This window comes from Lissotriton helveticus, chromosome 4_1, assembly GCF_964261635.1.
Source record: "Lissotriton helveticus chromosome 4_1, aLisHel1.1, whole genome shotgun sequence".
NCBI lineage: Eukaryota > Metazoa > Chordata > Amphibia > Caudata > Salamandridae > Lissotriton > Lissotriton helveticus.
Window position 1 is genome coordinate 1,837,816,570 of NC_136063.1, and position 26,618 is coordinate 1,837,843,187.

Genomic DNA, 26,618 nt, shown 5'->3' on the forward strand with positions numbered 1-26,618 from the left:
TAGCTGATATTAGGAGCTAGAATTTAAGGCCAGAGGGAGCCAGGTCCAATCTTTGGTACTGTGTCCCTTAGTTAAGCAGGAGTGGTTACCTCCATCTAAATGGTTGATAATTTGGATTGAATTAATTTTTTTAATTAATTAAAAATTGTTGCTCCGCTGTATTGCTTGTGTGCCACCTATAGAGCCGTGTAAGATCGATCCGGTGGCAGGTGAAGTTAGGTGTTTGCTGTTCGTCCTTTTCTGTCCTTTCAGGTCTTGATATCCCTGTTGGACGTTTGCCCTTTATTTTTCAGAATCTCTGGGTATTTGGTAACAAGTGGAGGCTGTTTTTTGTATCCTTTCATAGTATTCGCCATGATCTGATTGGAGAAGGTTATCTCAGTGTTTTCGTTTAATTCGCTCGGCCCTGGGACGGAAAAAGCCACCATCTCAATATGCGTTGTTTTGATATTCTTCCCTCTGTTAAGAATGTCCCAGCTCCCCTGCGAAGTGTATTCGGGATATAACAAGACTTTCGGATTTTCACGGTCTATGCCAAGGGTCTGGTAGGGGTTAAGTAAGTTGGAAAGAGCCTTGGTAGTTTCCAAAGGCTCGCTTAAATTCCGCATTGAATTATCGTAAAGAGCAGATCCCCCACGGTCCAATTTGTATTCTCGATACGGATTTGCGAGTCAGTCCTAAAGGTGCGGTCCGGGGCGGGTTGACCGTCTTTAAGACATACTTGGACGGTGTTCCTCTCCCGTTGGACGTTAAATGTGTTTTCAATTTGGGGCTCATTATAGACAATTGTCTGTGCAGCATCAAGTTTGTTTGTGATGTCTTGGCGTGGCTCGTTGATCTGTGGGCCCTGTGCGTTGCTCAAGTGGTCACGGGGTGCAGGAGATCTTTCAGTCGAGATTTTTGTCGAATTCCCGCTTGAGGTACATGAGAGACTCTGAGGAGGTATTTCGGTAATGGTTGTACCATGTATTTGTGTGTCTCTGTTTTGATCTGCAGTGATTGTTTTTTGTATGCGGTCACAACCTTTCTGATTCTCCTTGCTATTATCTTTGTTGTCCTGGTTTACTGGCACAAACCAATGCTTAATAGTCCCTTTTAAAGAAAGGACTTTTATCATTTTTTGTTTTATTTAACTTTTTCAGTTTTTTCTTGTTTTTCCTTGATAAAGGTTGGCATTCTAAGGAAGGTGGTTTTGGGTTATCAGGTTTTCCAGGACTGTTATCGGTTATGTGGCAATGTTTTGACTGTGAATTTGAATTTGAAGCCAATGTGTTAATGCTCGATGGGCATTTTGGGTCGTTATTATCGTTGCTAAAAGTTTCCTGCATTTTCTCTAGGCTATCCTGATTATCCTGTAACCATTGATGTGGGTCCAATGCGGACTGTGTATCACGTATACTTATTTTGTTAGATTGATCTCCCATTAGCCCTAGTGGTGCGTGCATGGCTTATATCGTATTTCTTTCTTTATATGTGGTCTTTACACTTAGACTCTGAGTTGAGTTGTGGAGAGAGGAGCGTGGTGTATTGCTCATCCATCTATTCGCCTCACACTTAAGGTCTGTAACTAGTATGCTCATTATTTCTGGGAGTTTTCCCAAGGTCTGCAGTATTGGGGAGCACCCGCAAGTATTTGGTTTTACCTTTACTTCTGGGTTCGCCTGTGCTCTAAGTATCAGGGAGTTTAAATGTTCCAATTTGGCGTTTGCTATTGAAATCAAAGCTTCATTGATCAATGCAAGATGATATTCTATTCTTTGTGGCGCCAGACTAGGTTCCATTTCGGTTTTATGCAAGTCGAACGGCCGTGGTTTGTTTGCGTTTATTGGACTTTGCTCCAAGTCTAGGTCAGGATTTTCTTTTAATGATAGGCCCTCATCATCGTCACCAGATTTAATGGGCATAAACGGAAAAGGTCAGGGGGTCTAACTGAGATTTTGGAAGTATACAATTATCCATGATGTCCGTGGTATATCGTATTAAAGAATGAATTGCCTTATTTGTCTCACTTTCCTCTAAGGCAGAGGTGAGTGGAGCTTCAGTAAGACCATTATTCAAGTTTGTGGGCACCGATGTGCTGATTCCTGAGTAGTCGAAGAGAAACAAGCTGTGATCGATTGAGTGTTCTTCAGCTTGTGCGCTGTTGCCCTTCACTATGGAAACTTTTGGCGAAAGAGGAAGTCAATAAAAAGTTTTGATTAAAAGTTTTGTTTTTAGCAGCACATGGTGGTGTGTTGGCAATAGTTCAATTGGTTTCCGTGCTAGTTGCATAGAAAGATGTATCAACTGTTTTTCAACAGGCGGTGGAGTTATCTTGTTTAGACAATTGTTGAAAATAATTTCTGATATCGTTGTTGCCTTTAGGGCTGTTACTACTACTAATGCTGATACTCTTTCTGTTGCTGTTGTCGATTTCAACATATTCACTCAGGTTTTGGGTTAAATTTGTATTTGTGTACCTGGTATTTATCCTGAATGCTAAGAGAGAGTTTATTTGTTCCTCTCCAAATTGTTTCCCATCCTGTGAGTTCTTTAAACTTTGGTTGATGGGCCAGAAGATTCAAAATCTAAGTTGGAGTTGAAGATTACAGTGTCTGCGGTCCCTGACGAACATGGGAGTGCACAGGAAGGTGTGGAACACAAAGGGGTAAGAGGCAGGGGACAGATAGCTAGAGAAGCAGAAGTCAGAAAGCGGGAGAGGGGGGAGGGGTTGGAGGGATGTGGCCCCCAACCCCGATGCCTCTCAACTTCCTCTAACCCCTCTGGTCACTGCTCCCTGCTCTACTGCTCTACCCCACTCCACTTGCTAGGGTGTCCTTTAGTGTCCTTATGTGACCTCCGGGGGTGGGGCTGTCCTGGTGCCCCCTTATTTCTAAGTCTTCATGGGGGGTATGGTTGTAAACACTACCCAGGGGAACTGTCCTTGTGCCCCCCTTTAGTCACCTCTGTAGTGGAGCGTGGGCTCAAATGCTGCCTGGGGTGTTCGAAGTGCTGGAGGCCGGAGGAGGAACCTACTCCACTCCGCCTACTTCACGCCACTTAACCCCCACACCCAGTCTCCACTTGTTGCCCAAGTCAGCCAACGAACAGCAACCACAACAGCAGGCGGCGAAGGGAGTCAGCTGTAGGGATCAGGATTGCGGCGCGGGGGGGGGGGGAGCAGCGAGGATTGCGGACACGAGAGAGACAAGGTGCGAGGCGCGAAATAGCATACGTGCCACGCCAAAGCTGCTCGGCACACCTCACCACAACTCACCCCATGGCTCCGGCCCCCAGACTCTTCGTTCCGACGCGACCTGACTCGATGCCGGCTCAGTTACGGGTCACACCACGGTGAATCCAGCGCGGGTCAAAGTTTCCCGCTGCTTGAGTTGGCCAGCCGAAGTGGACGCCCCACAATTTCTCCACGGCTCTCGAGCACTCCTCGACTCCGTGAGGTGAGGCGAGGCAAGGCGAGGCTGGAGACGGAGCAGCAGCAGCAAGCAAGCTCAGCAGGCTCGCAGGCTCTGGCTTGAAGAGTAGGCTCCTCCTCTCTCTGCGAATTCACACGGCCAAATGCTGGAGAACTGAAGGGATGGGATATCGCAATATCATGTTGCATGAATTCAGCCTAAACGGTTTAATATGTGGACAGTCACATCATATTGTGCTTAAACTCTCCTAAAAGGCCACTTCTTTGCATCAACGGTTATCTTTGCCTTGGTAGAATTCTTTATGGTTTGCTAGGCAAAGATATTAATCAGATACTATCTTATAATGAGCTTCCATTTTTCAGGGATGTTATGTTAAAATATTCAATATTTAAAACAGTTGTGGTATGCAGTGTTCAGACAGTTATTTTATATAAAAAGAGCACCATTTTAACATCTTAAATACATGTGCCAGAAAAATAGGAACTAAACAAATGAAATTATGCAAATAAAAGAAAACATTCATACACAATAAAAGAAACACACTTGCAAAATGGGTACCTTTAGTCCTAGCTTTGAAGGAACAGGCAGTGTGTAGCTGCATGTTTGAGAAGCAAAGCTGCGTTTCATTTAGGCAATCCGCCCGATTGCTTACCAGGCAGAAAAAGCAGGTTATATGGTGGCGGTGCCTGGTAGACACCGCCATCCATATTTGTATGCAGACGGGAACATGCCTTTCCGTGGCCGCGTTTGTTTACATTGGGGGCCCATAGCGGCCCCCAGGGATCCTGTGGGGTGGGAGTGCACATGGGGGGTACCAGTTCCATGCACAAAATGGCAGGCACCGCGCGGTGCCTGCCATGTTGTGGATGGAAGTGCACAACATGCCTTCCTGGCATTATGGCGGACGGCGCTGAGTGCTCCGCCTGCCACAATGACAGGAATGCAGGATGCGCCCGCCACTGTGGCGGGCGCATCCTAATGTCCCCCACGGGACCCCCGCCCTTATGGTGGGCAGTCCTACTTCCCGATAGGATGGCAATGACCCCCTCAGTGTTTAAGTTTATTTAAACTAAGTGTTTAAGTGTATTTGTATTAGACTTACAAATAGTGTAACAGAGGCGATGTATGAATGATAACATAGTTAAGGGAGTTGTAACTCCACAAGGAAGTAATGTTAAAGCAGTGCTTTGTGTTGCTGCTAATTATATGTATTGTTCTAACGTAAAGCACTGTGGAATTTATGTCTTGCAAGACTCCTTTGAAGCAAGTCTGGTATTGTCTCACAGACGATCATAGTGATGTGAAGGTCACCTAGTACTCTTGTTGAAATAGGTCACATCCAGTAAATGAACATTTTGTTTGACATTGTGAAGTATTATCCATTAGTTGCTTAAGCTATAATTGAGAAAGAGAATGGGAAAATGTATTATGCGTCAATTATTCGATCTGCATGTATTAGAAAACTATGGTCAATGTATCACAGTCTTCATAGTTGCAATATAGTTCATTTTCAGTGTTTCGGTAAAAAATATGGATATGTGTTATTCACAAGCAATAAAGAATAAAGTTGTTCTTTGTTAGTTTGCAATGAAAATATCACCCACTTATCTTGAATGTTATTGATAATATTAGAGGACAAATAGTGGTTAACTTAAATAAGTCTTGCATACTAATGTTCATTCTCTGTTGGGTCAGATGTGGGTGATGAGGGGCAACCACTTTGTTGCCCCCTCACTACGTTGATGATGTATTATATGTAGACCTCCAAAATGCTAATGATCTGGGCTGAATTGGACTGTCCATTTGGGCCTCTTACTGAGGAATGTGCCTCCTTTGCTACTCCAGTGTGTAACACAACTGAGGTGTTGGGACTGCAGTATCCAACAGTGGAAGCTAAGGCTATTCTTTATTGACATTTTGCAACCAGGCTCACCTTCAGAATCCAGACTGCCTATCAGTAAAGCCCTTTAAGACACTCTGACTGTGACCCAGCCTTCATAACTCAAAACCCAATATAAGGAAGTCTTGTGGTGCAGGCTTCAGTCAGCAAAATCAACCAATATGCCTCTTCTGTACTACTCAGTGTGATAAAGAATCGAAGTGCATTGATCACTTGGCAAGATGTACTATTTTGGCATTACATTCTCTGATTGCAGTATCTCTATTCTGCACTGATACTCTCATGCTCTTTGGGGTATGATGAGTGAGATCTTGCCCACCCAACCTTAACAGTTTCAGAACTCCTTTGCATAAACAGTCCACAATGGACCGACCGTGGCATAATATTTCGTTGGCTGGGCTGGACAACACAGTATGTGTAGATCTCACTATGGGTAATTGTATTGTGATACGTCATCATGCCTGGATACCCAATATGGTTTATGACACATGCAGACGTATCTCATGGGTATGCCCCTTTGGTGACATACCAATACCTCTTTTGTGGTACGGTGGATATCCACTGCTCATTTGTAATGATGCATTAGTTACAGTTTCTTTTCAATATATTTTAGATTGTGGGGGTCTACCTTTGATATAACTGTCCAAATAAGATATGGAGTTGTGAATGATGTAGTCAGTTAGTTGGATGTTGATGTAGTATTTAGTTTCTTCCTAGGGCATTGCAGCATTAATATTATGTCATCTATGAATCTATCCCAGAATGCGATCTCTACTGATATTCTAAGATGTTCTTGTCCCATTTCTATTTGCATTCTAGCAAACCCATTAACAAATTTGCCTTTTTTCTGTAAATTTCACAGTTAAAAGTAAACAAATTGTCTTTTAGGAATATGTTCACTAGTCTCAGTATCACTACGTTGGCTTCTGTGTATTTAACTAGCATTGTTTTAAAAATGAAGCTTAGTGCTTGAATATCATGTTTGTGTTTGATAGATGTGTTTAGGCTTGCAACATCTAATGTTGCTAATAGACAAGCTTCTTGCCAAGGAACGACATAAACTGTAAGTGGAATATATTTACTTTACCAAATATACGATTTGAATGCACGTACAAAAGGCTGTAGTTGAGTGTTCAAGTATTCAGATATTCTAGTGGTCGTGAATCACTTACTGAAGTGAAGTGGTCAGCCTTCAGGGTGATGGAATCCTTGTTTTCTTTTTTACTTTGAATAGCAAGGATGAGTTGTGATGTTCAGAAATTGGATATAAAGTTAGCATTTTATTTCTTCAATCAATAAACTAGTTCTGCCAGTGTTGTAGCCATTCATCTAGAAGTGGGATTGGTTTTCATAGCAACCCTTCTCAGTAACTTGTCAAATTGCGTCCATGATGTAGTTCTGAGGGACTTCAATACCTGCATTGCCAGCTTATTTGTTTGTTTTGTGATGGTATTGTTATTGTTTCAAGAACATTTTAAGGGGCTCTTCTCCCTCATCATGACATTGTTAGGTACTTCTCTTCTCAAAGTTCCAATAGTGATCTCGTAAATCCTTTTGTAGAATTGTGTGCAATAATTCTATAATGTTATCAGCATGGCATATTTGTGTAAAGGTTGATTTGGGTTTCAGTCTTTAGTCGCATGTGGAAAATGGATCAATTTACATAGAATAGGCTGTATATATAAAGGAGGCTTGGTTGATAATGGACAAAGTTGGTAGCATGTGAATGATTTTTTTTAGATGCTTTTTTCAATCTCTGTAGGCACTGAACTGGATGTGGCAGCTTTGCAAGAACTGATGGGAAGCGCCATGATTCCATCTCAGGTCTGAAATCGACCTTGGACATGATATCACTGCATCACACAAGGCACCACCCCAGCACATTGATGTCAGTTCATATGTTTCACACCTTTTGACACAGACCCAGAAGTGTTCTCATTGGAAAGCTTTTAAAAAAATGTTTTGATTTTGCAGTTTAATATAGGGGAGTGTCCACTCTGAAGATGTCGGGTTTCATGCTGGTCAACACTTATTACCAATAGATGTTGCTCTCGGACACGCACACCATTTCTGTGTAGTGCCTGGGGCCCAAACACAACCCTGTGCATGAGAAAAGTACGGGTGCATGCATTCCTGGGCCATCAAAGAGTGATGGGCTAAACCTTTTAAGGCGCAGTCCTGATATAAGCATCGGGTTAAGCAGCATTGCTCCAGTACCCCCTCCAAATTGCATTTGATGAGCAAGTCCTTGAGGTGGGCCACTTCCAGTGATGTAGATCAACCAAAAGAGTGCACAAGAGAACTTTTTGTCTCTCCAATGTCATTCCGGTTCCTTGGGTAGGTCTTGGAGTTGATGGTGCTATTCCTGCCTAATGTCAACTGTGGTTTAGCCCCCACTCACAAAATGGAGCCACCTGATTGATTGTGGCTTTTCCAGCTCTTGGGGCTGTACCTACCTTGATTGGGGCCTCCACTGAGATGATGCTGGCAGTTAGACTTGTCCGTCTTAGGGTGGTCTTCCCCCAAATGTTATGCCTACTTCCTTCCTATTTTTTCCTGGATTCATTTTTGTTGGCCTTAGGACTCTGTGCACCGGTAAACACTGCTAATCAGTGCTTGTGCTCACTCCCTAAAACATGGCAAAATTGGCTTACATCTGACTGGCATATTTAATTTACTTGTAAGTCCCTAGAAACGTAGTGTACCATATACCCAGAGCTGGTAAATTAAATGCTGCTAGTGGTCCTGCAGCACTTATTGTGCCACACACTTAAGTAGCACCTTAACACTTGTCCCAGGCCTTCGATTGCTGGTGTATGCGGTTTTAAACTGCTAATTTAACTCTGCAGAATAACCCATTTAGCAAGCCTAAAACTCCCTTTTTAATACATGTAAGTCACCCCTAGAGTAGGCCCTAAAAAGCCCATTAGCCAGAATACAGTGTATTTAAAAGGTTGGACATGTACTTTTAAGTTTTACATGTCTTGGTAGTGAAAAACTCACAAATTAATGTTTTATTACTGTAAGGCCTACCTCTCCCATAGGATAACATCGGACTACCTTATTACATTCATTAAGTGATACCTTTTGTTTAGGAGCGGGTACAAATCCCATGTTTGGTGTCTAGGTAATTGTAATTTAAAATCCTACTTAATTTTAAGATCAGAATTTAAGTCACAATTCTTAAAATGCCACTTTTAGAAAGTTGGCATTTCCTTGTCCTAATCATTTGGTGCCTGTCGCCTGTTTCCTGTGTCACATGACTAGGTGTAGTTGACATTTGTGCGATGTATACTCCTCCCAGACAACCACACAATGGAGAGACTAAGTGTTGGCAGGATGGGTCATCCACGGTGAGATGGGTAGAGGAGCTGTGCACAGCTCCACTTATACTTCCAAGACTCTGCTTAAGCTCACACACAAGTTTCACTCTTGCCTACTTGCTTAGTGTGCCTGCAGAAAGATTGGGACCAGGGCAGAGAGGCAGGAAATTCCAGACAATTTTGTGGGATGAAAACTCGTAAGCTTCTCCCACTTCAAAGCTGGCATTGGTATAAAATTTAGACCCACTCTTCAACCCTGTTCTGGACCTGCAGAGGGACTCTCAGAAGACTGCCCTTCTGTCTGTGGCCTGCTGTGTATTTCAGAGGACTGCCCTGCTGTACGAAGAAGACTACCTTGCTGCCTGAACCCTGCAGGTGCCCTCAGAGGAGTACCCTGCTGCTTGAGTCCCGCTTTACTGCTTGAACCCAAGACTTCCAGAGTGAGTCCAAGGACTAGTTGGCTGACCCCCTGATATAGAACCTCAGGGACAGAAAAGGTTCAAGTAATATTGAACCGGTACCGGGACCTAGTTTGAGTGATTCTGGTCGCTCAAGTAGTGCCACTCCTGTCTTGGAATTTGGAAGTGGTGCTAAAGGTGCCCAATAGCCCAAATCCAGAACTTGGCACTTAAAACATTTTGTGCCAAAAAGTGTAGAACGCTTTGTGCCAAAAAGTGCTCTGAGAACTGAGAGGAGACTGGCACATACCTGCTCGCCGATCCGCCTAAGGTGCATCGCCAGCAGGACCTGCCTTGGCAGCAGCTCCCACTATTTGCTGCAGATGGTGTATTCAGTGTCATGGATGCCACATTGGCTACAGCCTCCAGCTTCATCCCACTTGTTCGTGCTGGACTGTTCCCATGAGGCACAGGGTCAGACTGATTTGCATATGGCCATGTCTGAACTGGGGTGGTGGAGTGAGTTAAAGAATGATGATGGATTAAACCCAGATCAGTTGACTTGGGGTGAGTGTTTGATTTGCTCAAGTGCTCCGTCCATCATCCCCTTTGGTATTGCTTTGTTCGCCCTAAGTTGGCAGGGTATGCCCAGACGTGGGTCCCTTGCTCACTTTGCCACTGGATTCAAGCTAGCCTGGCTGATGACGGCTGATTAGTCAGAAACCGGTCCCAGGATGCTTGTTTCCGGTCCTGGGAAGACATGCTTTGACAGTTCGGGCTGGACTGTTCCCATGAGGCACAGGGTCAGACTGATTTGCATATGGCCATGTCTGAACTGGGGTGGTGAATTGAGCTAAAGAATGATGATGGATTTATCCCAGATCAGTTGACTCGGGGTGAGTGTTTGATTTTCTCAAGCGCTCCGTCCATCATCCCCTTTGGTATAGCTTTGTTCGCCCTAAGTTGGCAGGGTATGCCCAGACGTGGGTCCCTTGCTCACTTTGCCACTGGATTCAAGCTAGCCTGGCTGATGACGGCTGATAAGCCAGAAACCGGTCCCAGGATGCTTGTTTCCGGTCCAGGGAAGACATGGCTAGACGGTTTGGGCTAGACTGTTCCCATGAGGAACCGGGTCAGACTGATCTGCATAAGGCCATGTCTTAACTGGGGTGGTGGAGTGAGCTAAAGAATGATGATGGATTAAACCCAGATCAGTTGACTGGGGGTGATTGTTTGATTTGCTCAAGCGCTCCGTCCATCATCCCCTTTGGTATCACTTTGTTCGCCCTAAGTTGGCAGGGTATGCCTAAATGTGAGCCCCTTTCTCACTTTGCCACTGGATTCAAGCTAGCCTGGCTGATGACGGCTGATTAGCCAGAAACCGGTCCCAGGATGCTTGTTTACGGTCCAGAGAAGACATGGCTTGGCAGTTCGGACTGGACTGTTTCCATGAGGCACAGGGTCAGACTGATTTGCATATGGCCATGTCTGAACTGGGGTGGTGGAGTGAGTTAAAGAATGATGATGGATTAAACTCAGATCAGTTGACTGGGGGTGAGTGTTTGATTTGCTCAAGCGCTCTGTCCAACATCCCCTTTGGTATTGCTTTGTTCGCCCTAAGTTGGCAGGGTATGCCCAGACATAGGTCCCTTGCTCACTTTGCCAATGGATTCAAGCTTGCCTGGCTGATGATGGCTGATTAGCCAGAAACCGGTCCCAGGATGCTTGTTTCCGGTTCAGGGAAGACATGGCTTGGCAGTTCAGGCTGGACTGTTCCCATGAGGCATAGGGTAGACTGATTTGCATATGGCCATGTCTGAACTCGGGTGGTGGAGTGAGCTAAAGAATGATGATGGATTAAACCTAGATCAGTTGACTGAGGGTGAGTGTTTGATTTGCTCAAGGGCTCCGTCCATCATCCCCTTTGGTATCGCTGAGGGTGGATGACTACAGTCTGTGTAAATCCTCCAGATGGATTCCTATATGAAACAGGGACTGGGAACCCTTAGGAATTTATTAACCATCATAAGAAAATGTCTTGGTTTTCGTAGATTCCACAGAGAGGTGGATTAGTTGACTTGCATCTGATCTCTTGCCTCAAACTCCTACAACCTCGAGAATCCTCATACTGCAAGCAACAGTGTCACTGCTCTTTGATCATGGGTTTTATATTACCCTCCTCAAGAAGCACCTCCTATTCGTTGTCACATAGCTGACGTTGTCTCCCTCAAGTTCTTTAGTCTTTCCCAAGGGATTTAAAACTTTCAGGCTATGCTTCTAGTGTTTGGCAAGAGTTCCTTTTCTGTTCCTGCGCCTCACACAACATCTGGATTAACAACAAGATGTCTTGGGACCTGCAGTGGTGGCTGATGACAGATCACCTCACATGCAGGAAGCCGTTTTCCCCTCCGCTCATAGTTATCACAGCGGTGACCGATATCGTCTCTCTTTATTGAGGCTCTCATATTGATGCATTGGAGATAAGAGGCCTTCAGCCTCTCTTTGAGCAGAAGTCTTATATCAACCTGCTCAAGCTTTGTGTGGTCTGCTTGGCACTCAGGGCTTTCTGCCCTTCATTTGTGGATGGTTGGTTCAGGCAATAACATACCTCATAATTGCAATGTGTTACCTCCAGCAAGTAAGGTGGAATGGGATTGTATCCAGTGTCTGGAGGCACTGAGGTTCTGGTCTTGGGCTCAGACTCACAACTTCTAGATGGTCTTGAAATATATATACACAGGTTGGCAATCTCAGTGGGTGACATCTTGCCAGCCACAAGAGGCATCTTAATCAGTGTTGTTCCAGTCTATCTTCACCCTCTGGACACTTCTTCAATGGAGTTTTGTGCCACTTATAACAATAAGCATTTCCTCCAGTTCTGTGTCCTGCAGATTCCACTACAAGAAGCCCAGGGAAAGGCTTTCCATCTGAGATGGTACTTCCAATTCTACTTCACGTTTCCTCTCATTCCTCCAATTCTTCAAGGTCTGAAGAAGCTGTGCCAGGACCGTGCGCAGATGAACGCAATTGCAACAGAATAGGTGCAGAGGGTGTGGAACTCGCACCTGTTCCACCTGTCGCAGTGCCCTGCTCTTCCGCTTTGGGAAGTTTTCCTCTCCCATTGGAAGGGCCTAGTTCTGAATCTGATACCCTCAGCCTTCCTGCCTGGAGATTGAGCCCGGCAATTTAAGTTCTTAGTCTGCCTGTTGAGGTGTTAGACAATAGTATGTGAGCTCATCGTCGCAGATTCCTTAACTTAAAATATCCTCCAGGCAACAGTCTGGATCTGAAGTTTTTTCAGCAGTACCTCTGCGTGCCGGGGGAGCCATATAAGTCCTTCCGGGCGCACTGACGTCAATTTCCTTCTTTTCCGCATCTGAAAAGCGGATCAAGGAGAAGCGGTCCGGGAACAGTGTCTGATACCTTCGGGCTTCAAATTGTGTGAGACCTGTACGTGGCTGATGTCGGCGACGGATCCGCACGCGATCGATCTGTATGTGGTGCTTGGGCGAGCACCACTACTCAGAGGAGTGCAGAGCCTGTCGGTATCTGAAGCCGAAGTCCCTGCGGGAACGTCGGATGAAGAAGTTGTCCACCCGGATGTCCCGTTCGGAGTCTAAGCATCGCTGGTCTCCATCTCTGGCTGGGGCTCCTGTTCGGGGCAGTCACAGAGTCGTTCCAGCAGACGTCACTCACCTTCCGCAGGTAAGCACAAAAAAAAGTCACGGAGGCCTTCGGCCTCACGTGGCCATGACGTTGGTGTCCGCTGCTCCCGGACTTCACCAGACAGCAGTCAACCACCACCTACCAACCTTTTCCCGGTGTTGGGCGACTAGGACCTAGATGGGCTTTGCAGGCCATCTTTGGGTCACCCTCTCTCCTTGGCACGTCTTCGGACCCCACAAAGGGGGTAGGTACTCAGATTGGGAGCTCGCCAATCGAGTGCCTTGTCTCCGGTTCCGGTGTTGCTGCGATGCCAGGAGTCGGCCCGGGGGAGCTTCCCAGTCAGACGTCAGGCCACAGTCCACCTTCAGCATCATGGCACAGTCCTGTGGGGCTCCCTGCGATAACGTCTGATGCAGCCGCAGCAGGGGACTTGTCTCCGAGTCACCGCGGTCTTCCATTGCGGTGAATGTTGAGTTGATGTCGGTCGATGGAGTCTCCTTCGGTTCGCGTCGGTACAACGCTGTATCGATGTCGTTCGACGCCGGTGACATCCCTTGCTGCTCCTTTGCTCATGGAGGATGTCGTCCCTGGGGGTTCATCCCTCCCCTCCCCCAGTGTTGCTTACATGTTCCCCGGGACGTGTTCCGGTGGAGCGCTTCCTGACCCTTGGTCCTTCTCGGGCTGCAGAGTCTTTGGCTTTTGGTGGACGTGTTAGCCTTCAGCCATCCCCTATTGATATTCTGCTGTTGCCACCTAGAATGGCCACGGAGGCTAGTGCAATGTTTGCGGGAGTTGGTCTCAAAGCTGCTGACAGTCTACAGATCCAGCCTCCATTAGTCTCTCTGCCTATTGATCCTTTGTTGGATCTGCTCCACCAGGGCGACGCGGATGTCGAGATCTGCTGCCTTTCGCCGAGTCGTTGTACGGCTCTAGGGACGTGGGCGCGGGCTTCATCGGGGGACCCTGTGGATCGTGCTATCGCACATCGTCAACGCCGGCTTCAGATGACCCTGTCTGTTTGTCCCTCCACCTAGGGCTCAAGGGATGGTCGTCCAGGCAGCCTTGGCCTCGCTGCTTTCCTCCTCTCTTCCGTTACTTACACCTGCTAGGGAGTCTCAATGGTTGGAGACGTGCTCGACATATATTTGCGTCCACGAGCTCGGGTCTACGGTCCACAAAAACATCCTGCGTGTTTTGCGTGACTACGTTTGCCCTCTGGGACTCGGTTGAGCGCTTCCTTCCCTCTCTTCCGGAAGGCCCTTGGGCTGACCTTGTTCGAATACTCCAAGGTGGTTGTGAACTGGCACTGTTTTAAATTCGGTCAGCCAAGGACACCACTGACTGTGGGCCGGGCTATGGTCAGGTCTGTTGCTCTGCGTCGCCATGCTTGGCTGCGTGATGGCAGTTTTCCTGAAAATGTTCAGGAGCGTCTTCGAGATTTTCCCTTTGATGGAGCTTACCATTTTGACAGTCATGGAGACTCAGCGGTCCAGCATCTCATGTCTGGGTTTCCATGAGTCGCATTGCATCTCGTCCTTTGTTGCGGTCGTCTGATCTTGTTTGCTTTGGTTGCAGCATTGTCACTGCTTTTGTATGGTATCCATCTCCGGGTTCAAGCTGTTATTTCCCGGACGATCTGTACAGCTAGACATCTGTTTCTGCCCTTATTTTCGACTCCTCTCTCTAAGAGCTAGTCTCAAGAGGTATTTCCTTGCTTTTATTAGGATGTGACATACCCTGTGTGGTGTATTTGTTGGTTATTGTATAGCCATTCTACCGGCCATGGGAAGTGTTCTTCCTGGGTGGTGGTTGTACCTGGATGGTTTTTCGAGAGGATCCCGCGAGGTCCTCTTTGGATTGTTCTCTTCTTTCCCTCTGAGGAATCTTCCTATGGTTTCTGCTGTAGGCTTCTCACGTTATGGCTGCCTACTGTTGTGGGACTTCTCCTCTGGTAAGACCCACAAAGGTGATGTAGTTTTCTTTGGAGCTTACATGTTTGCCTTTACGGTTGTTATGTAGTTCTTTCGTGCCTCTGGGAATGCAGATTTCTCCTGTGTATTGTTTGTTTACGCCACGACTGGCGCGCCCCAGTGTGTTCCCGTCTTTATTTTCTTGCCTTTGGCCCTTCTACCCATGTTTGCTGTCTTAGCCGTAAGCCAGTTTTTCTTGTGAGCATGTTGTTCAGTTCCACTTCCGGAACAGTTTATTCCGATTTCAGTCCTGGCACGGTATGTGGGTACACATACATTCACAGATACTGGTGCCTACTACTCCAAACTGCGCCACAGTGTTGGCTGCGTTCTCTTCTTCACTCTCTGGTGGTAGGAAGTACTTCTGTCCGTGGTCTTACCTTATAGCTTAGACCCATGGTTTTTACATGTCGGCAGTTGGTTCTACGCCAGACGTGTTGCTCTGCACATTGTCTTGTGCCCCCCTTTTTCCTACGCACTTCCCGGGCAGGGACTCTGGTTCCTCTGCTCCTTGCCAGGCAGGGGCTCTGATCATGGCCTCTGCCGATGTTATCCTTAGCAGTTTCCTTGTTCAAGGATTTTCATAGTCATTTATAAGGTTTCTGTATATGGCTATATATAAATATTTTTGACTGTATATGTATGTGATTTGCTTTGTTTTGACTTATGTTATGTCCTGCTATGGTTCGCATTGGTACCTATTGTGCGGGCTTCTGTATTTGTCTTAGGCATGCTCTTCGAGTATCTTGTCTTTCAAAACACAAAAAAAGACATCGGTATATATCTATTTTGTATGTGTCTGTATATTTATATATGTATATATGTACATATATATCATACTATCTATACACACTGCAAGAAGGCACACATACTCTGTTTCTTCCATGTTGCAGTATCTTGGGTTTCTTGTCCCCAGATTCTCACTCTCTTTCTCTTTCATATGAGACTCAGCCTTATGTGTCTGCCCAGTTTCTGCCGTTATCCTTTACCCACTGTACCTCTGGGCATACTTGGTCAGTATGCCTACCAGGTGATGAGTCGGCAGAACGACACAGAATGTGGTTGTTCTGTTGGGGCTACGTTTCATGAGCTTTTGCATTTTTGTGGGTGGCTCCCACGGTTCACACGGTCTACTTATGTGTATCCCTATCATCCGCATACATGTCTTTCCTTGTAGTCATGGTTTTGTATATCTCTACAGGGGTGACATCTGTCTCTACACCTGTCATGCCTGGCATTCACTGTGGTGCATTCTCATTTGTACGTTCTTACTCTGTTATGCTGTTTTGCCCTTCTCTGGGACTTTCTTTGTTCTTGCAGATCTGTGGGATCCTGCGCACAGTTTGTCTTTTAATTCTCATTACAGAGGCTTATGGATTATCTTCCATTGTGCATTGACCATTCTGGTTTTGGTGATTTCCCTTTGTGCTTTTCTGGACGAGTGACGTCTTGTACTGTCCTCTAACGGGCTGTGTTACCATTGCCCTTTATTTTTACTGCTCCATTACAGGGCGTCATAGGTCTAGTGTCAGCCATGCTTACCCTTGCTGTTCCCACCTGTATTAGTCAATTTTATTGACGGATTAGTTCTCTTTTGGAACTTGGTGGGTTTCAGTCGCAGACCCTCCTGCAATGGGGTATAACTATGGTATCTATTCTAAGTTAAGGAATCTGCGGCTAGATATCACTCTCAGATGAACAAGTTACTTTACCTTCGGTAATGATGTATCTGGTAGAGACACCGTCTAGCCGCAGATTCCTTAACGCCCAACCATCCTTCCCACTCAGCGAGGACCTTTTCAAGTTGGGTTCTTACTCATTGATTTTTCTAGCAGTGGTCTCTGTCTTCATGCATGTTAGTCTACTTCACATCCTTCCCAGGTCAGGATGTCTTACTCTGTTTAACTTATTGCTTCTCCTCCCATTCTCGCAATTGGGTGGTGGGCTCATTTATCCATCCACGCTCTTGCACCCTGGTTCTTTTCCAATGTGAAGATTGTTTATGTCCTTCTTCCCTCCCTCCCCCGATACTTTTTCTCCAATAGTTTGGGTTCCATTTGACTGTGCTACAGTCAATTGGTCATATATTGTGCGCATGCTTGCACATTCTCTGTTGTTGCTCAAATGTTGTCAATTGCCATAACAGTCATGTTCTTACAGCCTTGTTATCCATTACCGTAACATTCATGTGGTTGCAGACTGCTTTTCGTTTACCATAACTTTAATTTCCATTGCTGTTTTGCCTCACAGGAGGGTCTGTTTCTAGGGGCGAGCACTCTGCTCTCTCCTTTCAGTCCCTTACAGTCTGAAGTATTTTTCTCAATCTGCATTGTGATGTTTCTCATCATTTTTATTCTTTATTGCCATTTTGTTTAAAATATTTTTTATCTTTTTTGGCATACTGTTCCCACACTCTACAGTTTTAGTAGTGGCTCTGAGTTGTGGCGCGGAAACATTTCGCAGTAGAAAACTGACGTCAGCGCGCCGACAGGGACGGATATGGCTCCACTGACGTCATCTCCGTGGACGACGTCAGGGGTGATCCAGGCGACGCCTTCCCCCGGCGCCTGGTGGATATTCTAAGTTAAGGAATCTGTGGCTAGAGTATGTCTCTACCAGATACATCGTTACTGAAGGTAAGTAACTTGTTCTTCTGGGAGTATGTCCTATTTTGTCTCTTCGTGGTGATGTGCTAGTGCACACCCTCAGGGCGCATTTGTCTGATGTGTAGCTTTTCTACTCTTTCTTTGGCCTGATAAGGCTTTGCTGTGGGCCATGTTAGAGACTATTTATCGTTCCTTTTGGATTTTCTTTGTTTACCTGTTTTGGTAAGGTTATTAAAGTCTCCTATAGTTATGTATCTTCTGAAGGGATTGACCCATCTGTTCCCCTTGTTACGCTTCGTGGGACTTAAGTTGGTGCTCACATTCTTATTCTTGATGGGTTCATCCTTAGAGGCTCTGCACATTTGGCCTTTGCGGTTTCTCATTTTAAAGACTGTTTTGTTAACCATTACCTCAGCTTAGCTAGCTAGCTGCTAGTTTTGTTAGTCCTCATTTCACCACATTTTTACTGGACAGGATGGCTCTGAAGGCCATGGCGTCTTTTTTTGCTGATGGTGGTCACCCTGTTTCAGCTGGGTTAAGTAATCACTGTGCCATCATTCTATCAGTGATGGTCTGGAGTCATAACAAAACTTTGAGTTTTAATTTGTGAGTAAAACGAAAAAGGTCAGTTTCGGAAACCACAATTTCCCAGGTGTTAATTGGAGAAAAGATAAGTATTTGTTCAAACGTCATAGTTCGTCTTCCTGGGCCGAGCATCCTGTGCTGCTAAATGTGCTCTGAATTCTCCTTTGGCTGTTTTTATTTGTCAGATTTACAATTTCCTCACTTGCTGTAGTATTGATTGATTGTATTCCTCCTTTGTTCCTCCTTTGTTGTTGAAGCATCTACACCTTGTCTGTTCTTCTAAATTAAATGCACCTCGCTAGATAAGAGATGTGGCAGTGCTGGTTCACAAATTAGAGGTTTCGGTTTGGAGTTGATGCAGTCATAGACTTCTGGTGGGTAATATTGTAAAATATCTTAGCAAAAGTGTAAACTGCTGCAAGTGTAGTCCCATTCCCCCCCCCCCAAATAAAATGTTCATGTCTTTGAATTGTGTCTTCTTCCTATTCAGCAAAAATGTGGTTGAATATTTTTTTTTCTCCTACGGATTTCTGCCCGATTATCCTTTATTTTCGGATTTTTTCTGACATTTTATGAACCCTATCACTGACAGGTATAAAATTAATTTTTGTGTATATTTATACATCGTAAGAACAGAGAAAGGGCTACATCGTCTTCTGCTTCCCCTATTAACATTCATGGTAAAAACTAAGATGGCTCGGTAAGGGTCTTCAGCAGCACTTACAAACCTCCAACATTCATATGCATATTGACCTTTTAGCTTCTGATGGCAAGGAGATTGGGCACTATTCTATTCAGGTTTAGCAAAGAACACTGGCTTTATAGCACTTAATGGATCTGATTCACAAAAGCATTTATAAGTATGAGTAGTTGTAGTATAGAAGTACTCTCGCGTACTCTTGCATGCCTTTCAAATCAACCCCGAAATCTCCCAACTCCCTATTAGTAAAAGTGAAAAGAGGGTACAGTCTTTTCTTATTTGTATTATTTGTATATGAATAGTCCTTGAATATTCCAATTTTATATGCTTTTGTGTATTCTCCTCGCAGTTTCTACAGCCTTGCAAAAGCTCACAGTGTTTTGGCCTGAGCTAAACACGTTTTGGATAATCATCGCCAAATAAAACAATGTTCAGTGAAACATACTATGGGTTGGACATGAAAGACAGTACTTTTGAAGACTGGTTGATGAACCAACACTGCATTTGATATGTAAATGCACTCAGTGGCTCACTAGTGATTACAATGACTAGGATCCTTGTACAAGATACTTATGGTGTTCCTGATTCCACCACAGATAAGGCAAAACGATATTTGTGACCATCCATGGAGTAATCTTAACCCCTTGGTTGCTGAGGCTTTTCTACCCCCAGTGCTTAGCCCTTTTAATAGTATTTGGGATACTTCATGCTTACGCCTTAATACCTTCTTTTTCACATGTGGTATCCAAACCAAATTAAGTCCTTTTTTTCCAACATCCCGGAGATTCTAAAATTACCCAGGGTTTTTGCATTTCCCTGGGTTAAATTGTAAAAATAGCCAAAATACAGCGACATTTTGGTTTTTGGAGGGAAAAATGGGAAATAAATAGTGCTCATGGAAGCACTTTTTTTCTGGAAATGGCTTCAAAAAAGGGTTTAGTTGCTAGGAGGTGGCTCATTTTCCCCCATTGTTGTGGTTTCAATCTACTTGCAGTTTGTGGTAGAAACAGATGTGAAATATGTGTGATCCAGGGAAGCTGACATTTATGAAAAGTAGACACAATTCTGAATTCAAGGGGTCATTTGTGTAAAAAAAACAATAATAATGAAAAAGTTGAGGAAATAAACAGTCATTTGTGACAACATTTTCATGAGTAATATCTTGTCATGATACCGGTTTACAAAAGCAACACACTATTATGTCCAACAGACCCTTCTGTTCGCAGCGATATATAGAGTTTGTAGGTTCCCCAAAAACATGTGATACCCTGAACCAAAAATTGAGTTGTACCTTAAAATGATTTTTCATTGTCTATCCACTATTAAGCAAAACAGATGGTGTAATATGAAGAATGAAAAATGTGTACGAGGGAAACCTATGTATTTCTGAAATGTACACACAATGCAGAGTTTAAGAACAGTAGTAATTTTACACTTTTGGATTTGAGGTTACCTATACGATCATGTGATTCAGAGAGCATTTTGCAAAATGTTTTCTTTCATGCACACTGGCTTACATTTGGAAGGCACAAAAGCAGTCAAATCCAATTGGTAATAACAGGTACTCTACTATTCTGTGTTCCCACACATCTCTCGGCAAACACAGTGCTCCACTTGTGTGGCAGGGTCAAGCGCCTGCCACAAAGAAAAACCACAAAAAGCAACCTGAAGACATCATATTTCTCCCAGGAAAAGGAACACTTTTTTACTATGTGGGTAGCTAAGGATTTTGGGCCTGGACCCGGCCCCACCCAGAGAACGATACCTTACCTAGACATTTCTGAAAACTATATACTCATAGGTGTCCAGGTAGTGTGACCTGTGTTGTTCTCATGATTTATTCTAACCAGTAACACTGCAACCATCAAACATTGGCTAAAAACCCAAATGTTTCTCACATTTCTGGCAGACGCAGTTCTGGAAGTTGCGGGTATCCACAAATGTTTTGCCATCCAGTGTTCAGCCATGTCTCCCTATAAAATTGGTACCCCACTTGTGTGGGTGGGCTTAAGTCATGCGATAGGTACGGTTCAAAACGCAACATGAACCAAACAAATATTTCCACTCATAAACGCCTTTTTTCCCAGTGTAGAAGCTGGGGCTTTTGGGCCTTGACTTGCCCGCCATCCAAGGACACCTACTAAACCTAGACATTTATAAAAACTAGAGTTCAGAGTTGGGTCACTTGCATGGTTGCATGGATCTCATGAGGTTTTCCTACCCTAAAGCCCTTTCAAGTTTCAAATTTAGGCTAAAAATACACATTTTCCTCACAGTTATCAGAAGAAAAGCTCCAGAATCTGCAGGGAGCCACAAATTTCATACCACTCATCATCCCCATAAGGCTCCCGAAAAAAATTATACCTCACTTGCGTGGGTTGCCTAATGTCTGTGACAGGAAAATGGCACACAACACGAACACAAAACATCTTTACACTGCAAACCTACCCTTTTTTTGCTTGTGGGTCTGGATTTTAGGCCTGGGCTCACCTGCCACCCATGGAAACCTACCAAACCAAAACATTTCTGAAAAAATAGACACTCAGAGGAGGCTAGGGTGGTGGACTTGTGTGTTTCTCAGAAGGTTTTATTACCCAGAAGTTGGCCACCCGTGATCCCCAAGTGACCTGTTTCAATAAGGTATTGCTTGAAAGGGAAGGGAAAATGTAAATATACAAATGATTGCTCCCAGGGAGGGGTGAACTATGTGTTTGGAGGGGCCAACCCCTCACTTGAAAAAAAATCCCTGGTTGCTAGTGGATCCCAGTACATTGATCACAGCCCGTCCGTGATCCATGAGCAGGGATCAGTTTATTAAAGGCTTCACTGAAAAGTGTAGACTATCCTCTTTTCAGCAATGCCCCTCTCCATTACTAAGGTGCACCTTGAGGGGGGAGGGGGGATCCCACTGGACGTGCAGTGAATTCACCTTACCTACACCTGCATTCCAATGTGATCAGTGGCGTCAGCACGCGGTGCGGCACGCCAGCATCATGGAGGGGCGCAGCAATGGGTAAGGGCTGATGCAGAGCGATTCTGTGTAAATCCCCACAGATGCAGACATGCAGGGAAGCTTCTTGTGTGAGCACTGGAACTTCCCCTGCAGTCCCCAAGCAGGACAACCAGTTAACATCCTCCGCACTGTAGAGGCATCACAGAGGATGTCAGCAAGTCATACTCCTCAAGTAAGGAGTTAATGATGTGGTTTGATGATGATAGCAAACACCCATTTGTCAGCATTCATTTCAGTGCTCGCCATCATTAATGCAATGAGGTCCAGTTAATGGTCCTAAACACTCCCATTCATTCAAGTTATAGTTCAAGGGGCCTGTTTCGCAGAGGTCAGTTGGCTTAATTTACATAGGGGGTGCCGAAGACATCATTGCTGGATGCACCTTCTGCACCCCAAAAACTATATTGATTCTGCCATCGGAAGTAAACTTGGTAAAGATTTGTCTTGAAGCTACTCATTTGAGATTACAGTGGTGGGATGGACAAGTTAAAAAGTTATCCAATTGCAAGATACACCTACTGTATCCCCGCGGTGTTCTTGGTTTTAAGTTGGGGGGTCCTGTTAAGTCCCCTAAAATTCAGCATAAAAGGCATTTGCCCTTTCAGAATGTTTTTTTTTCTTGTTGTTACTTATTGGTCTCCTCGTAAGGTTCAAATAAGATTAGAAATGGTATGCATATCAAGAAATGCACCTGTAGCCGGTTCTTATCAAATTCTAACTAAACATAAACGTAATCCAGGTGTGTATGTGTTTTTGAAAGATGTGCCTCTTAAGAAAAGTATTAATGATAAAAATTGTTTTTCTTTTTGTGTGTGATGCAGACACTACTGTCGGATTTACCTCCTGGATTAGAAGAAATTGATATCAATCATGCATCTTCAGATCTTGAGGATACCTCATTAAGCTTGACTTCATTGCCGGAGAATAATGCTTTAGATGGTTTATGAATTTGACAAGAATATCGTAGAATGTAACTTCTTGCTTCTCAGGAGGCTGTATTTTGTTACCACCTACCTTTTTAGTTTTTTTCCAAAATTGAACTACAGAAAGCGATTTAAGAAGGCTCTTTTATATTGGATAAATTGTACAGTCGTGGATTTTTTATAGAATTTTTGACATGCAAGAATGAATTTGCTACAGTTAACAATAGTCAAATAAATGTACGCTCCAGTATCTTCAATCATGGATCAGCAGGATATTCCCTTCTGCATGGACAGATCACGCCAGTCTTGCCTGTCTCAATAGTTCGCATTGAAAACACAGAACCATTATCATTCTCAGATTTGAAAGATTTTAAAAGCAGGTTTTTGAATTATCCCCTGTTGGCGGGTTGTTCTCTGCTTCCAACAATAATTTCAAAGCATCCAAAGAAGAGATTTGGAGAGTTCAGTCTCGTCTACTCCTACCCCTGACCCAATCAGCTTTTTTGTTGGCAAGTCTGGGGCCTACTGCACTCAATGAAATGGAATTTGTTCATGCACCGATTGGCGTGGCTGGGAACATCTTTGGTTGAGAAGAGAGTTTTCGACGGAAGCATGACTTTGTGAAATATCTACGAATGATTGTTAATTTATACCTGAAAATGATTAATATGTTCTAATTTTGACTAAAATGTTCCATAAAATGTTTGAGAACATAAATTGAAGAATGCAAATATTCAAATGCAGCTCGAGTGTATGGAAATCAAGTAAGTGGAATGTTCTAATTTTACTACATGATTTGTTATGTTTCTTGGATCCTCATAACCATGATGGTGCTCGGGTGTAAAAACATTTTGATAAAAAAATGTACATTTTTGTCATAGACATGTTTTTATCTTTTACATAATGTTAAGTAATAATGTAGTCTCCCTTAGACCTCTGGTCCTTTATGCATTTATGAATCGGTTATTAATGCTCATATAGGTGCCACCATTTTGAATCTTTGCGTGGAAACAGTCGAAGCCGAGGTACATTCAAATATAAGAATATGATCAGCATTCTGTGCTTGCCCTCTACCGCCCTCCTACTTGCACACCAGATGGATAAAGGTGACAACTGACACTTTGCCTCTTTTCAATTTTGCTACCATCATAAGAGAACTTTAAGTAGTTGCTTCCTGTGTGAAATCATCACATGTACATTAGTAAATCTTGATGTGTTCCTAGTATCAAATCTATTTGAAACATGCAGAATTGGATGACTCGAAACAATAGACATGTATAAGTACAGTTCACATGTCTTGCTTGGTATAATTTTTCCGATTTCGAAAACAAAAACTGCAAACATAGTTTTAATTTCTTCCCCCAGACCATTAAAAAAAGGTTAGATATGATCTTTAAACACAGTGTCTCTTTACTCTCCACGTATTTTAGATTTGATGCTGAAACAAAAATTATTAATATGCAGAGAAAACTACAAATCCTGTAGAGAGTTTGCTGTCAGTGCCAGTTGATTTGAAGCATGGCATCACTCGGAGCAGAATTTTACTGCAGACTAGCTGGACTTCCTTTTTACTTTGTTTTGTTTCTGCTTTCCAAAGTTAAATTCATTGTGAATTGTGCGCCATTTTTACATTTATTTTTAGTCCTCATTTTACTCCACTTTACTCAGCAGCTCCTTAAAAATTAATATCAAGAGTTCTGCTTCCTTGAGGTATTTGGAACGTATATGTTGTGAAGACTCCATAGGTGCTTCTTTTTACTTGAGATGCTTATACTTGACCATGTATCTTACATCCATAGTTTGTTACCCTTTCTGTCTTCAGTTTCCATCTTGCCTTTTGTCCTGCACCTTTTCGTGCCTTAGTGTTTTTCTTCTGTTTAAGCTTTTTTCCTAGACTAGCTCAATGGCCTGGGATGCCATCAAGACTTGGGAACTTAATAGAGAGTACACATGAGGAAGTCATGTTCCTGAATGTACGTTTATCTTGTCCCTTCCAGATGGGAGATTTATTTGGCATTTCAAAAACACTTAAAATATTTGCTGCTTGTTTTGGCAGAGCAGTAATCCAAAGCTTTCATGTGTGTCATGTAGGTGAGCTTGATGCCTCAAAAATAAGGTTATACCCCCTATAAAAGTTATCTTGTGTGATGCCATCTTCTTTGGAAGCTGCCAACAAGGGTCAGACACTTATTTTCCTGTATCTGCACACATTACTGAGGTAGTAGCAATTACTTTTCTAAGCTGTAAGCAGAGGCATATGATAGGATATGATTTTGATTTACATTGTGCCTCGTGCCATATATATTACGAAACTTGAGAAGAAAGGTTACAATATTTTCTCATTCAGGCATCTATAGGTCAGGATGTTACTTTCGGAGTGGTGAGGATTTATTTCAGCCCTTTCCCATGAACATATTTTGGCTTGGCAGACATGCTACTCGTATAACACATGATGAATTGTCTAGCATGTTTATTGGGGAGTGGGGGGTCTAGTCTTTTCTGTGTCAAATGATAACAGAAATTAATCGCTCTCAGGTGTAGTGCTAAGCGCAAACCCCTAAATGAAAATCAAAGTAAGCATAAAATCATGTGGTCAGAAGCACACCTTATTATGATCCAGTACTTTCACTTGGATTAACGAACTTGTTTGTTGTTGCTACCTTTATACAGCTATGTTTTGGAAGTGATAGAGAAGAGTTGAGTATAAAGTGTCTTTTGTATCTTTCCACCTGGAAAACTTTCCTCAGTTATTTTCCCCATTCGCTTGGTAACGGAAGAACGCAAACTTGAGAATGCTAACAGAACATTTAACAAAGCATATTAATTCATCCACTTCATATCTTTTCTATCCTCACATGCATTCCCGATAATCGATTTTCTTTTGTGCCATTCATCGCTGAAGGTTTAAAAAAATCCTGCTGTGTTATGTTTTTAGTGACCTAAAATAAATCCCAACTCAAGAATGCAAACCTTTTGACACCCCCGAGCTGTGCCTTACTCCCACAATCTGTGTTGAATAGACCTTGACTGTACAGGGTGCATATTTTGTAGGATTCCTGTCTCAGTGTTTGACTGAGTGTGTCTGACTTTGCAGCCTTTGACACCTTTCACATCAGTTTTCTACTGTTTGTTTTTAGATATCGAGGTAGCCCGTGTGAAACCTGATGCAGCATATGATGGAATTGTTAGGCTGTGTGGAAGTCACTGACAATCACTGTACTGGTGGATTGGTCTACGTAGAAGACAGAGTACTGCAGTCCAGACGGATTACTTTTACTAATACTAATAGTGCCTCCGCTGCCTGGTCCTGCTTAGGATTCTTTGTCTTGGCTTTTATATTCCATCAGCATAGTAACTAAGATTACACTTGAGTGACCCAAGAACTAAATGATTATTTTTTAATATTTATAAATATTGTTCATCTAGCACTTAAATCTGGTCCATGTACTTCACTGGGTGTTGGCTATCTCAATTCCAGGCAGGGAATCGATTTAAGAAAGTGAACTTGTGATGATCCCAAATCACTGACTCTCACTTACACTGTGTCTTCCTAATATTTGGCCACATTGAATTATTTTTATAGAAGATCAGGTTGAACGTTCCTGACCGAAAAAACTTTGCACACCCTGAAGCCTCCACAGTGGCTATTTCCCATGCAAATAATGGATATTTTGATCTTACGAATATTAGTTATTGGACACAGTCCTTAACGGATTCCCGACTTTCAGGCTTGCTTTGACACCAGAGGGCACTTTCATTAAATGTGTGGTAGCTACGCAGATTCACTTCTAATCTTTCTGAGGTTGTTGCTAATACATTTGAAAGAACATAGTCTAAACTTGAATTCCTCAGTTGTCCAATTTGAGACTATAACGTAGGAGCTTGCTGTCTGGTCTAATGAAAGCTTCTCTGATGCCCCCCACAAATACCAAACAACACATGGTCGTGGCACCATAAGACATTTTCCTAGGCAGTCTTTTGCACAGAAGAGGGCAGATTAATGAGTATATGCTACAGACTTGCAACCTGCCTCAGGTTTACAGTAACACACAATTCAATAGAGGAGCAACCTTGACTTTAACTCTGCCTCCCTTCTAAGCCACTAAATTCTTCCACAGAAG

General features: G+C 43.7%; 1 protein-coding gene across 6 annotated transcripts in view; it reads left to right on the plus strand.

The window, feature by feature from the left end:
• HDX (highly divergent homeobox) overlaps positions 1-23,786 on the plus strand; it is a 345,086-nt gene extending 321,300 nt beyond the window's left edge. For all 6 annotated transcript variants that reach the window (XM_078688482.1, XM_078688487.1, XM_078688486.1 and 3 more), the window contains one exon: positions 22,396-23,786. In XM_078688482.1, the coding sequence (XP_078544608.1) occupies positions 22,396-22,521 (126 nt within the window). In that variant the 3' untranslated portion in view covers positions 22,522-23,786. The remainder of the gene's footprint in view (positions 1-22,395) is intronic.
• The last annotated feature ends 2,832 nt before the right edge of the window (positions 23,787-26,618 follow it).